Raw genomic sequence first — 13,021 nt, forward strand, 5'->3', positions numbered from 1 at the left:
ACTATCAACATATTGATCAGTCAGTCACTTGCCTCCCACCCACTAGCCTTTTGTTGAGTCGTCATGGTATGTTACACAAAGTACATGGTTGTTAAAAGGTCACCCAATGACTATTACTCCCCCACCCTCATCCCATCTCCATTCCCTGACGCCTGGGTTATTCCATTCTTCCCTTGGAACAGACCCTGAGACACATTTCTCCTATGGGATGAATAAAAGGAATTTTATTATTTTATAAGAGGCCATTGTGCGCGAGCTGTACTGTACGTAAGTTGACTACACTTCCTGATTTAGATTTTATTGCAGGTTTTATTATATGCAAAATTTTCCTTCTCCCATTTTTAGGTCGTCTCTGATGCAATTTTATAAGTTACAAACTTGGTTCCTAAGTGGCCTGGTTCAGTGCATGATGCAATTTTTTTAGGAAATCTGGGCTATTCTTTGCATTTGAGGATCCACATCGCAGGGCTTTGGATGGTGTGATCCTTGGAGACAGTCGTTATATGTTAAGAAATTGGCTAATGACCCCAATACCAAAACCCCCAAAATAGAGGAGAAGAGGCATTTAACACCGCCCATCTTATCACAAAATGCACGATTGAAAGGTGAGTTTTACCAATCATATAATCCCACCCTCCAGGAAACAATAACATTTTGATAATTTTTGAAATTTAATATTTCAGGTTTATTTTTATATCCACTTTAACAATACAATTTGCAAATGATCAATGAAAATAAAAGAAAATTAACCAAAAAAATAGTTGTAATCATACTGTCATTGTCATGCTAGTATAAACATTACATTTTTTTTTTTTTTGAAGAACTCAGATTAACCATTATAATTCTTTCCCTTCTAATTCTAATTAAATGACTGAGAAAAAAAAACAAAAAACAAAAAACAAATAAAGAGAGAGAGAGAGAGAGAGAGAGAGAGAGAGAGAGAGAGAGAGAGAGAAGAGAGAGAGAGAGAGAGAGAGAGAGAGAGAGAGAGAGAGGTCCATTTAATTTAATTGGTTTTAAGTGTACATGTACAAGTACAAGCAATTATTGTCATTTCAACAGAGTCATTGGAGTGGTTAAAAGAAGATGGAATTGTCTCCATGACGAGCTCAGAATGACGCCTGACAGAGCCTGCAAGGTTATTTATGTGTTTTTGGCTCCACAACTTTGCTGTTGATGCTGGCCTACCCATGGAAGAAAACAACCGTAATGATGATGATGACAGCAATCATAACTTTTCTCCCATTGGGACTCAGGAAGGAGCATCTGAACAGAACGTCTTGCTGCTGGCAAGGCAGCCAGGCTGACTTTGATTAATAGTGCTTTTAGAAATGTCGTTGAACCTCTCTAATCAGGAAATAAATATAATCATTAATGTAGTACATCACTCTGCAAGTATACTGTGTGCAGTATTCTTATTGTGATGAGCTACATAAATGTCACGCTGTTTTAATTATTGTTCCAGCTGGTCATATGGAAACAAATTTCTATATCATATAACTACAAGTCGCCTGTCAGGCATCTAGCACTCTTTGACTATCCCATTTTACTCCTTTTTACTGGCGCTGATGTGTTGCAAGTGCTGTAAAACCCTTAAAAACAAAAACAAACCTGTTTTGCAGGAAGTATTAAAGTGCATTCACTGTAATTTTTTCTGGAATGGGTCTGATATAAATTGGAAAACTGAACAAGAATTCTCATGCCTGAGTCGGTTATCAAACAGAAAACAAAGGGGCATTAAAATTTTCTTTTTTTAAGGTCATCAAAATCCTGAGTTGAGCAATTAAATTTTAACTGCCCTATTGTCATAAGACAATTACATATTGTAAGACCTTTTGTATAAATCATTATACCAGCCGCTTAGCCAAAGCCCAGGATAATCCCAAGTCACATTTGTGATAAGGGTCTTAAATCGCCATGCCACTGTACAAGTTTGTGACAATAGGCCAAAATAACAATCTGTATTTATTCCAGAGGATTTGTTCTACCAATAACATAAGGAACAATGGAGTGATTGTAGTAAAAAAAAGGCCTTATCACTGCATGCATGCGATTTTAAGTAAATTTTAACAAAAACATATCAGCTCTATCAAAAGTACAGATTGAGATAAATACAGGACTAAAACCCCCTCTAAATAACAATTAGAAAATCTCAAGAACCATTTTTTAAAAATGGTTTAAGGCAATTCATAAGACAGGTTTTAACTGCGATTTTCTAAGATACTATGAGGCCAATTTTTTCTACACTATGGACAAATGTATTGCAACATGTCTCCATGGATTGCTTTAAACCATTTTTAAAATTGACTCAAAATACATGTGATTGAATTAATATTCAAATTCAAGACATTAGAAACCAATTGGGTCATGGATAGAAACTAAATGATGATGTCATTTGTGAACGCTCCCAGCTGTGATTTTCATACATGAATTAATTTCCTATAACTGTCATCTGCATTTATTGCGGCCGCAAATCAGGGCGATCCGCAAATTTCCCAAAATTGGCAAATCGTGGCAAATTTTGGGAAAATTGGCAAATCGCGTGGCAAATTTTGGGAAAAAAAAAGAAGCGAAAACAAAAGAACGAAAAAGAAAGTGCGAAACTTGAGAAATGTTGCAGCTTTGCCAGGGCCCAAACCAAGGGAAGCTACTCTCTACGGATAATTATCTCATGCTCGCAGTGTATCTGCATACACTGCAATTCCAAATATTTGTGATATTCCTCAGCATGAGTTCACGAGGTATATTGAGAAACTGGGGTCCAGTGCTGTGAAAGAGTCTGATACTGGAATTATACATCTGACCCTATTTTGGAAGTCTGTGGCAGATTATGTTCTAGCTCTCGCTGCATTGGCGTCCCGGTATGCCTTCTCAACATGCTCGTCAGCTGATGCTGAGCGAAGTTTTTCTCTTTACAATCTTGTCTTGTCTTCCAGAAGGCGTAGACTCACAGAAAACAACATCAAAGGACTAGTTTTCCTTTACTACAATAAGTTTATCGATGCCTCTTTTTTTGAGTAGTAAAAGAAAACTAGGCCTTTGATGAGTCTGACTGAAAGTGTACGTTTGTTTGTGTGTGTGTGTGTGTGATTGTCTAAAAGTTTGGGCGCATAAATCGCTTTACATTGTGTAAATTAATAAATGTAGCCTCCTTAAATGTAATAAATTGTCTTTTATAAATTTTTGTTTTCTGTACGTATCGCGTGTTAATTTTTACTGAAACGCTTAGTTCTCCTCGGCAAATTTTTTGGCAAATTTTGGTCTTTTTGGCAAATTTCTTGGCAAATTTTGGGGGTTTTTTTTTGGCAAATTTTAGGTCCCAATTTGGCAAAAAATGCAGATGACAGCTATAATATCAAAACATATAAAAAGAGTAATTTAATTATAAGTAGTGTCATAATTAAGATGTCTCATCTTAAATTTCATGTATTCAATTTTTATGGTATTTTGTTCAACAATGGAGTTGGATTTTTTTTATAATGGAGTATTTCCGACTGCAGCCATTGATCCACTAATGGATTGTCAGTGATCTGTCATCTCCTCTTGGGGCCAGCTTGTCGTAATTTTTGGCTGATGCCATCTGAGGCATTCCACTCCTCTGGTGTATGGGGAAGAGTTTCTGTTGTCTCCTCTTGAAAGTGATTTGACAAATCTACTACAACTACTGACTCCACCACAGAGCAATCAACAAAACTGATTTCATTAATCTCATTCATATCCATCTGTCTGGCTAGTGTTGAAGCTGTGGAGGAAAAAAAATCTTTAGAACATATTTTTCACTGCATTGAAACAAAACATGTTTATATCTGTGAATTATGAAACTGGCCACATTATGAAATCAAGTGGTGCTGAAATCAAAAACGTCATTTCATTTTGAAACTTCTCGGATCCCACATAGTCTTCAGGTCAAAGTCAGAATTTGGAATGATAAAAACTTTTGAACAATGTTATCTCCTTAAGCAACATGAAATGCTGGCCATTTAATTAAGATGATTTTAGAACTACATCCCACTTTTTAAACAAATCCTTATAAACTGTTTGTCAGTGCTTAAAAGTGTTAATATAAATATATTTGAGAAAACAATGGACTCAGCAACAGTATGCATTTTTGTTTTATTTCCTTGTAAATCATCTTTTTGTTTGAGTATTTTTCTCTCAGGGGGAACCAGTATTTTTTTTTTTACATATGTAATATGTGATAAGTAAGCATTTGAGTGAGTTCCTCTTAATGGGGACCTGTGCTTGTGCCTGGACGACACTTTTAGGTGACTTTAAACTAAGTACACAGATGGCATGCTCTTGGAATCTACATCCATTCCATATAAGAACCATTCCCTTTTTGTTTTACTTATTAGTGCTTTGAATTGTTAATCTAGAATTGCATGACTATCCATTTGCATCCTTTTTACTGGTGCTGAAATGACCTAAATATGTCGCAAGCAATTAAAAACAGAAGAGGATTTATAATTCTAGAACATTTTGCTATCCCATTTTCTTCCTTTTTACTGGCACTGATATGACCTTAATGTGTTGCAAGCGCCGTAAAACCATTAAAAACAAACAAATAAAGAATGTTGATTAAACAAAATCACACAACCACACTTATGTTATACTTCGTGGTCCCACTGTCACTTCAATGTCCCCCATTTTGACCAACTTGTTAGCCGTGATAGTCCTTTCAGTACTGTTGTCAATGTTAAATACACTGTTAGTGGCTATGTGGTCTTGTGGTATGACACTCGTTTTCGGATCGGAAGGTCCTGGCCCTGAGCCTCGCTCGGCGCATAGTTGAGTCCTTGGAAAAGACTCTTTACTCACATTCTCTCACCGTACTCAGGTGTAAAATGAGTACCTGGCCGTTAACAGTGTTGTCTCTGTCCGAAAAATTCTAATATCGCCCAACAGACGTCATGTCCCATTCTAAATGTTGCTGTTGGTCAGGGACCCCTTGTAAAGCGCTTTGAGCACGTTTTGTGTTTATTGCTATATACAAAAGCTCATTTTAAAAAATTTTTCTTTAGTCTTTCGGGTGAAATTTTATCAATAATTTAATGACTTTGTAGCAAAAGAATTATGCTTACTGATTATGGTGTAATCTCCAAGATTACAGTCAGATATGTCAATAATATTTCTGGCTGGACTGGGATTCGGAACCAAACTCTCAGTGCCCATTACTGTAAAGAAAATTGTTGATAAATTTGAATTAAATGAAGTATAGAATTCACAAGTTGCACTTCAAGTCCAGATTACCCATTACAAACTTAATGAGGAGGAACACAGTGGTGTTTTTTTTAAAGGTGAATTGTTATGAAATTATAATGATTTTAATTCTATTTATATCAATTTTAATATGATACGATATCAATTGATTTTTAATGTAAAATTTGCATCATATAATTACCGGTCTCTGGCTCTTTTTTTTTTTTTAACCATGAAATGCATCCAAGTGTAATCTTATCTTCTGATCTTGAGACCCATGAATCCCAGAAATAACAAATCTGCTGGGAATTGAACCCATGACACTTTGATTCATATGCAAGCATGATAACTCGCTGTGCCATTGGCTTGCCCTAAATAAAACACTAAATGAAACAAAATAAATCTTTACAGGACCCAATTCCAAAGTGGAATTTCAATACAATGTTGCGTGATGCCACTTTGACGATTTGTGATAAAAAATACATGGCAATCCCTTATGACACAAAAGCTCTTGCTCCATCACTTATTTCAAATTTGAAATATTCATATAATTTTGTCAGCTACTTCAGGATTGATGGTGTAAAGTAAATTTCAAGATTTTAACTACCATTGAATTATTAAATGTGAATAATCTTGTTTTGATACTCGACTTCAGCCTTCATTTATTCTTTTAATGTTTTTAAAATTGATAAAAAATCAAGAGGAAACGTGTCCCAGAGGCAGTTGTTAGATATGCAATAGAGGTGATATACTTTTGAGACTTAACTACCAAAAGAGGATAGTTATGTTAGAGAAAAATGAATCAGTGCATAGGCAATTGTAAGGATGTCAATATTAGACGATCACAAAAGATGCATGCATACATAGTACAAATTACTTGTTTAAAATATTGTAAGGTACTATCTGTATTCATGTCAGGCAGCCCCAGAGACCAGCGATCACATCGTCCTCCACTGTCCAGTCACTAAACTTGAAGGTGGCTATGAAACCGTCCTTAGGGTGGAGGAAGACTTTAAAAGCTGGGTTGACGAAATAAATTTGGAGGTGTAGCCATATGCTACTACTACTACTTTATTCATGGAATGCCTAGATGACAGCCTTTTACATTTGTATACAGAACAATGTATGGAACTATTATAATTGCAGAAATTTACCTTGAATACCATCAACAATGTTACTACACTCGCCAATAATGACGAGTACCGGTACTTGTTCAGTAAAGATTGAAGAGGATCCTGGTTTCCCCCTCCAGTCTGCTTTACATAATCAACATGACTTTGGACTATTCTTTTCGTGTCCTTGAATTTTTTTTTTTAGCTCCATCACCGAACGGTTTTTGAGAATTCCGCATTGATTCTCATTCTGATCTTTTCCCAAACCTGAAAATGAAAAAGGAGAAAAAAATATGTAAATCAACGATTATGTAATGAGATTGTTGAGGACATTCATTTTGCACTGGAATCAGTTCTATTGATTGCTTTTTGTTGCCATAAAATCTTTATTTATTATTATGGTTGTAGCAAACTTTACTCGTATAATTAGTCTGTATCCTTTAAATTATTTGCATAAAAAATGTCATGCTTTTGAGTGTAGATTATTATCAGTCATACCTCTTAAATTGGCATTTTATCATTAAATATTTGTAGGGTCTGACTGGAGAGGGTGAAGATTTATTTCTTGCTTATCAAATGTACTCGGGTAGGTCGCCCTAAATCTGTATGCTTTTCTATACCTCAAATTCCAACAGCTCTAACTGCAATTATTTGACATCTTTTGTTAGTTTGATGTAAATACATATGAGGTATTATCAGTTAACCTTGCTTAAAAACCGAAAATAGATACCAAACCCCCTCACCCCAAATATGTATGCTCATGCCCCAAACCCGTAAACGGCTTGCCCTAAACCAGTACAGCATTAAATTAGTCTCCTAATTTTTCAAAATTTCATAATTTTTTTAATATGATAATGTTGTGGTAGAATTTCATTTATAATTAGTTTTAAAAAATATTTTCTAAAAGACAAAAAAAATTAAAAAATTGAGCATATATAAAGAGCATTATCCTAGCATTTACGTTTGTTGCGGTTATAACTTTTGACGCATTAGCGATTTTCTGTTATTTTTTGCACTGAAAAAAAAAAAAAGAATAAATAAAGACACCGCTTGGGAATTTTTTTTAAAAAGAAAAAAAACAACCTTTTACTTTTAGAAAGAAGTTTATTTTCACTTCCACTTCATTTCTAAATATTCAAGTGAGTTGAAAGCTTAAAACTTTTGTCATTTTTTGTGGCAACTGACACAGATGCTAGATTGTATACTGCTAAACATGCTCAAAGCTCTGTAAGGGGCTCCAAGCCAATAGCAACACCGCAATATCACAACTTTTCCCCGACAGAGTCATTACTTTTAATGGCCAATTACTCAATAAGGAGCCTTTTCCAATGACTCGACTTTGAACCACTCAGGGAAGGACTTGAATCTTGGGCCTACGGGTCCAAATGCAAGTGTCATACTACAAGACAACAAAGCCCCTCTTAGTAGGGGCAAAGAGGAAGGGTGAAATTTATTGCCTAACCTCCGCACTACAGTACATCTATTTATATTGGTTATTGATAAATTATGGGTGCCATGTCGGCTATTATGATGCTTTAAAATTTTCACTGAACATGCCAACCTGTTTTTTTTGGGGTTTTTTTTCATCAATTTTCTCTTTTTTTTTTTTTAGAAACCCGAGACCGGGTTGCCACCTTGCCTGTTCTTGCCAAGTAGTAAAAGGGTGGATCAGAGAGCAGAGCAGGGAGATAGGAGGTAGATAAACACGAGGTATACAAATACAAAGCAACATTGTGAGTGACAGGGACCTACAGTAGGCACTTGCAAGAATTTTTCAAAATAGTGGCTATGGGTATTAATTTAGCGTAGAAAAATAAAGGGGAGTGAAACATTAACTAGAGTGAAAAAAGTATCGCTCTATCTCAACTGGTTAAAAAGTTATGACCGTTTATGTGGAGGAAAATCTCTATATAGCTTAATAGGAAAAAAATGTGACGAAAGCACAGCATCCCAATGCATAATCAAGTATAATTCAGAAACAGCTTCAGATACAACTTTGAAATTTTTACATGTGGTAAATCATCTCTGTAATACATTGCAAACAGAAAATGAATTATTTATTAAGAAAGAAAAGTATAGTTTAGAGCTGAGACAGCTGAAATCAAGGAAAAATAGATCACGACATACAAATGAATGAGAATGACCTATTGGAATTTTGGAAAAGTCAATAATAAAATATTTATTCACATGAAGATAAACCAAATACACCACTGAATCGGCGTCATTTAGTTGTTCACTTTGAACTTTTCAAAATGAAAATAGACCTCATAAAAGCAAAGATATGGACCGACAAATGTTTGAGGTGGTGTATTAGCCTACAGTCTACAGTCCTACAGATGCCCAGTGTCAGTGACCGTGCTGTAGCCTATTTTTATTTCATTTCATGATAGACCAAATACACCACTGCATCGGCGTCATTTAGTTGTTCACTTTGAACTTTTCATAATGAAAATAGACATGATAAAAGCAAAGATATGGACTGACAAATGTTTGAGGTGGTGTATTAGCCTACAGTCCTACAGATGCCCAATGTCAGTGACCGTGCTATAGCTTATTTTTATTTCATTTCATTAGTGACAAAGAAAAAATATATGTACTTCTCTTTTTTCGCACTGTTACGGAGTGCTGCAATCTCGACATAATTGTATTTTCCAGGAGGGCTGCAGTTTCAGGGTTTGAAAAGTTATATCTAGTTTTTCTCTTGAGCTCCATTTTCGTCAATGAATTTCAAAAGGAAATAGAATCTAAACAAAACGAAAGCGGATGAAGTGCTGATTAAATCTTTTGCGTCAGAAGAACCCAAACAGCAGCACAAAATAACCGATAGAGTCAAGGGATAGGTCAGGACTAGGTCAGGACTAGCCACGCCCATTTCTAGGCTAAAGCCCAGCTAGTCCGAGACTAAATAATGCTCATTGAATCCGATTTTTTTTAGACACTTACTAAGCTTGGGCTAAAGACTAGCTAGTCATTTACTAGACTAGTAAATTACTAAAGTTAGTCCGCGTTCATTAGAACGGGCCCAGGTTGTAGGAGAGAAAAAGACGTTCACGATGGTTCAATATTTAGCAATGCATGGCAACCATCTAAAGCCGGAGGGACGACACAAACAAACATCTAATACGCTCGACAAACTCGCTAGGGTAGTCAAAGGATCCAGACATAAGTCGGTATCGCATATCTGACAATGTAACATGAGGGAATCTTCTATGAAGTACTTTTAACCAGTCCTCGACGTTGACGCTCCTTGAAACTTGAGGGAAGTTTACGTTAATGAAACTCGCGAACGACTCTGTACTATAGTCATAGTGGTGGCGAATCACAGAATAATTCTCCCTCAGCAACGTTTTCGGGATGATAAAATATTGCTCAGAAGAACCACGAGTTATTGAGGTATCATCCATAATTTTGTACTTTTTAGCCACGGTCTCAAGGCTGTCGGTTATCTCCACGCGTCCTCTTTCTTTATCAATGAAAAACAAATTGTCGCCCACCGTGATAGTATCGTCTATGCGAGGATGAAAACCAGCAGGTATTTCTATATCCTTTTTGTTGCTGAAGCCGGATGAAGACATATTCATCTCTCTCTCACGTCCTGCAATGTAAAGATGAATAACTTATGAGGTGAGGACTAGGATTAGAATATTAACCCTCTACTTACCAACTATAGGAAAATCGTCACATTCGTTACGATACAACCAACATTTTTCTTATTCAAATTTCTCTTGTACATCATAACATTTAAATAAATTGAACAGTGTGTTGTAGAGCAGGTTTTGCTCAATTAATTATGTATCGCAAGAACTTTACTGCTATTGTGTTTGAGTGATTAAAAAAATATTTTTGTGTTAGTTGGGTCTTAAGTTTTTGGGAAAATTCATGAAAATGGCTGGTAAGGAGAGAGTTAATATAGATTGATATCCATCCTTCCCCCAAATATACAGTAGAAAACAAACCAAACCATACGCACAAACTCATACATGCACATTAAAAATTATACACATTTATACTAACACACACAAAACCCACATATATATATTCAAACATATTCGACCACACAAACACAAAGAAACATACACACATAACACAAACGCATACACACACATGGACGATACATACACACACATAAACACACACACACACACATATATATATATATATATATATATATATATATATATATATATATATATATATATATAAAGTTACTATAAAAAAAAAAACACCAGAAAATTGAATCGAATTGAATACAAAATTTATTGTCGGTAGCAATATCAAAGTAAGAAATGAAGGAGCAGGCACCGGTATAAGCTAAAGAACACAACAAGTGTGTATGAAAGGTACCAGACAAAGCAAGAAAGAAAAACACAAGAAAAAAAATACATCCCAAAAAATCAGTCTACCTCGACTGAGGATCGAACCTCAGACCTTCTGATTACCGGCCAGACGTGCTACTGTTAGATAGGTCTGCTCTCCATACTCCTTTGATTGATATAGAAGTAGTAGAACTCTTAGGTCAAATATGGTTGAATAGAACGATATAATAAATGTAAACGAAGTCGTTGTACTGTCACGAGACATCAGGTTGTAGGAGAGAAAAAGACGTTCACGATGGTTCAATATTTAGCAATGCATGGCAAACATCTAACGCCGGGGGGACACAAATCTTCGAAAATTCAAACGTTCAAGACGATTGACAAACTCGCTAGGGTAGTCAAAGGATTCAGATAGAAGTAGGCGTCGCATTTCTGACAATGGAACACGAGAGAATCTTCTATGAAGTACTTTTAACCAGTCCTCGACGTTGACGCTCCTTGAAACTTGAGGGAATTTTCTGTTAATGAAACACGTAACCCACTCTGTACCATAGTCATCATAGTGGTGGCGAGTCACATATCTCTCCTTCAGCAACTTTTTCGGGATGATGAAATACTGCTTAGAAGAACCACGAGTTATTGAGGTATCATCCATAATTTTGTACTTTTTAGCAACTGTCTCACTGCTGTCGTATCTGACTATTACTCCTCTTTCTTTATCAATGAAAAACAAATTGTCGCCCACCGTGATAGTATCGTCTATGCGAGGATGAAAACCAGCAGGTATTTCTATATCCTTTTGGTTGCTGAGGCCGGATGAAGACATATTCATCTCTCTCTCGTGTCCTGTAATGTAAAGATGGAAGAACTTATGAGGTGAGGACTAGGGGTAGAATATTAACCCTCTACTTACCAACTATAGGAAAATCGTCACATTCGTTACGATACAACCAACATTTTTCTTATTCAAATTTCTCTTGTACATCATAAAATTTAAATAAATTGAACAGTGTGTTGAAGAGCAGGTTTTGCTCAATTAATTCTGTATCGCAAGAACTTTACTGTTATTGTGTTTGAGTGATAAAAAAAATATTTTTGTGTTAGTTGGGTCTTAAGTTTTTGGGAAAATTCCTGAAAATGGCTGGTAATGAGAGAGTTAATGTAGATTGATATCCATCCTTCCCCCAAACATACAGTAGAAAACAAACCAGACCATACGCACAAACGTATACATGCACACTAAAAATATACACATTCACACTAACACACACAAACCCACATATATATAAACATATTACGACCACACAAACACAAAGAAACATACACACGTAACACAAACACATACACACACATGGACGATACATACACACACATAATCACACACACACACACACACACACATATATATATATATATATATATATATATATATATATATATATATATATATATATATATATATATAAAGTTACCAAAAGAAAAAATAAAAAAACACCAGAAAATTGAATTGAATTGAATACATTATTTATTGTCGGTAGTAATATCAAAGTAAGAAATGACGGAGCAGGCACCGGTATAAGATAAAGAACACAACACGTGTGTATGAAAGGTACCAGACAAAGCAAGAAATAAAAACACAAGAAAAAAATACATCCCAAAAAAATCAGTCTACCTCGACTGAGAATCGAACCTCAGACCTTCTGATTACCGGCCAGACGTGCTACTGTTAGATAGGTCTGCTCTCCATACTCCTTTGATTGATATAGAAGTAGTAGAACTCTTACGTCGAATATGGTTGAATAGAACGATATAATAAATGTAAACGAAGTCGTTGTACTGTCACGAGACATCAGGTTGTAGGAGAGAAAAAGACGTTCACGATGGTTCAATATTTAGCAATGCATGGCAAACATCTAACGCCGGGGGGACACAAATCTTCGAAAATTCAAACGTTCAAGACGATTGACAAACTCGCTAGGGTAGTGAAAGGATTCAGATATAAGTAGGTGTCGCATTTCTGACAATGGAACATGAGACAATCTTCTATTAAGTACTTTTAACCAGTCCTCGACGTTGACGCTCCATAAAACTTGAGGGAAGTTTCTGTTAATGAAACACGTAACCCACTCTGTACCATAGTCATCATAGTGGTGGCGAGTCACATATCTCTCCTTCAGCAACTTTTTCGGGATGATAAAATACTGCTTAGAAGAACCACGAGTTATTGAGGTATCATCCATAATTTTGTACTTTTTAGCAACGGTCTCACCGCTGTCGTATCTGACTATTACTCCTCTTTCTTTATCAATGAAAAACAAATTGTCGCCCACCGTGATAGTATCGTCTATGCGAGGATGAAAACCAGCAGGTATTTCTATATCCTTTTTGTTACTG

At 35.7% G+C, this 13,021-nt stretch overlaps 2 protein-coding genes and 1 long non-coding RNA gene across 4 annotated transcripts in view; all 3 read right to left on the reverse strand.

Annotated features, from left to right (window-relative positions):
- Positions 1-986: 986 nt before the first annotated feature.
- On the reverse strand, positions 987-7,773 carry LOC144955841 (uncharacterized). Of its 2 annotated transcripts, XR_013641833.1 has the most exons (3): positions 6,354-7,773; positions 5,082-5,174; positions 987-3,742 (listed from the first exon to the last, which is right to left on the reverse strand). It is a non-coding gene; the product is annotated as an uncharacterized LOC144955841 (long non-coding RNA). The 2 variants fall into 2 exon arrangements; XR_013641832.1 differs by lacking the exon at positions 6,354-7,773 and having other exon boundaries at positions 5,082-6,201.
- Positions 7,774-10,551: 2,778 nt separating this feature from the next.
- The window catches only part of LOC144955847 (uncharacterized), a 2,506-nt gene continuing 36 nt past the window's right edge, over positions 10,552-13,021 (reverse strand). The window contains exons 1-2 of the mRNA XM_078886055.1: positions 12,958-13,021; positions 10,552-11,473 (exon numbers count right to left, since the gene is read on the reverse strand). The exon at positions 12,958-13,021 is cut by the window's right edge and continues 36 nt beyond it. Of these exons, the coding sequence (XP_078742181.1) occupies positions 10,956-11,459 (504 nt within the window). The 5' untranslated portion in view covers positions 11,460-11,473; positions 12,958-13,021 and the 3' untranslated portion in view covers positions 10,552-10,955. The remainder of the gene's footprint in view (positions 11,474-12,957) is intronic.
- Positions 12,130-13,021, reverse strand: part of LOC144955846 (uncharacterized) — a 340,128-nt gene continuing 339,236 nt past the window's right edge. The window contains exon 3 of the mRNA XM_078886054.1: positions 12,130-13,021. This exon is cut by the window's right edge and continues 37 nt beyond it. Within this exon, the coding sequence (XP_078742180.1) occupies positions 12,541-13,021 (481 nt within the window). The 3' untranslated portion in view covers positions 12,130-12,540.

This window comes from Berghia stephanieae, chromosome 10 (assembly GCF_034508935.2).
Source record: "Berghia stephanieae isolate SIO BIC M18660-M18661 chromosome 10, UCSD_Bste_1.3, whole genome shotgun sequence".
Lineage (NCBI taxonomy): Eukaryota > Metazoa > Mollusca > Gastropoda > Nudibranchia > Aeolidiidae > Berghia > Berghia stephanieae.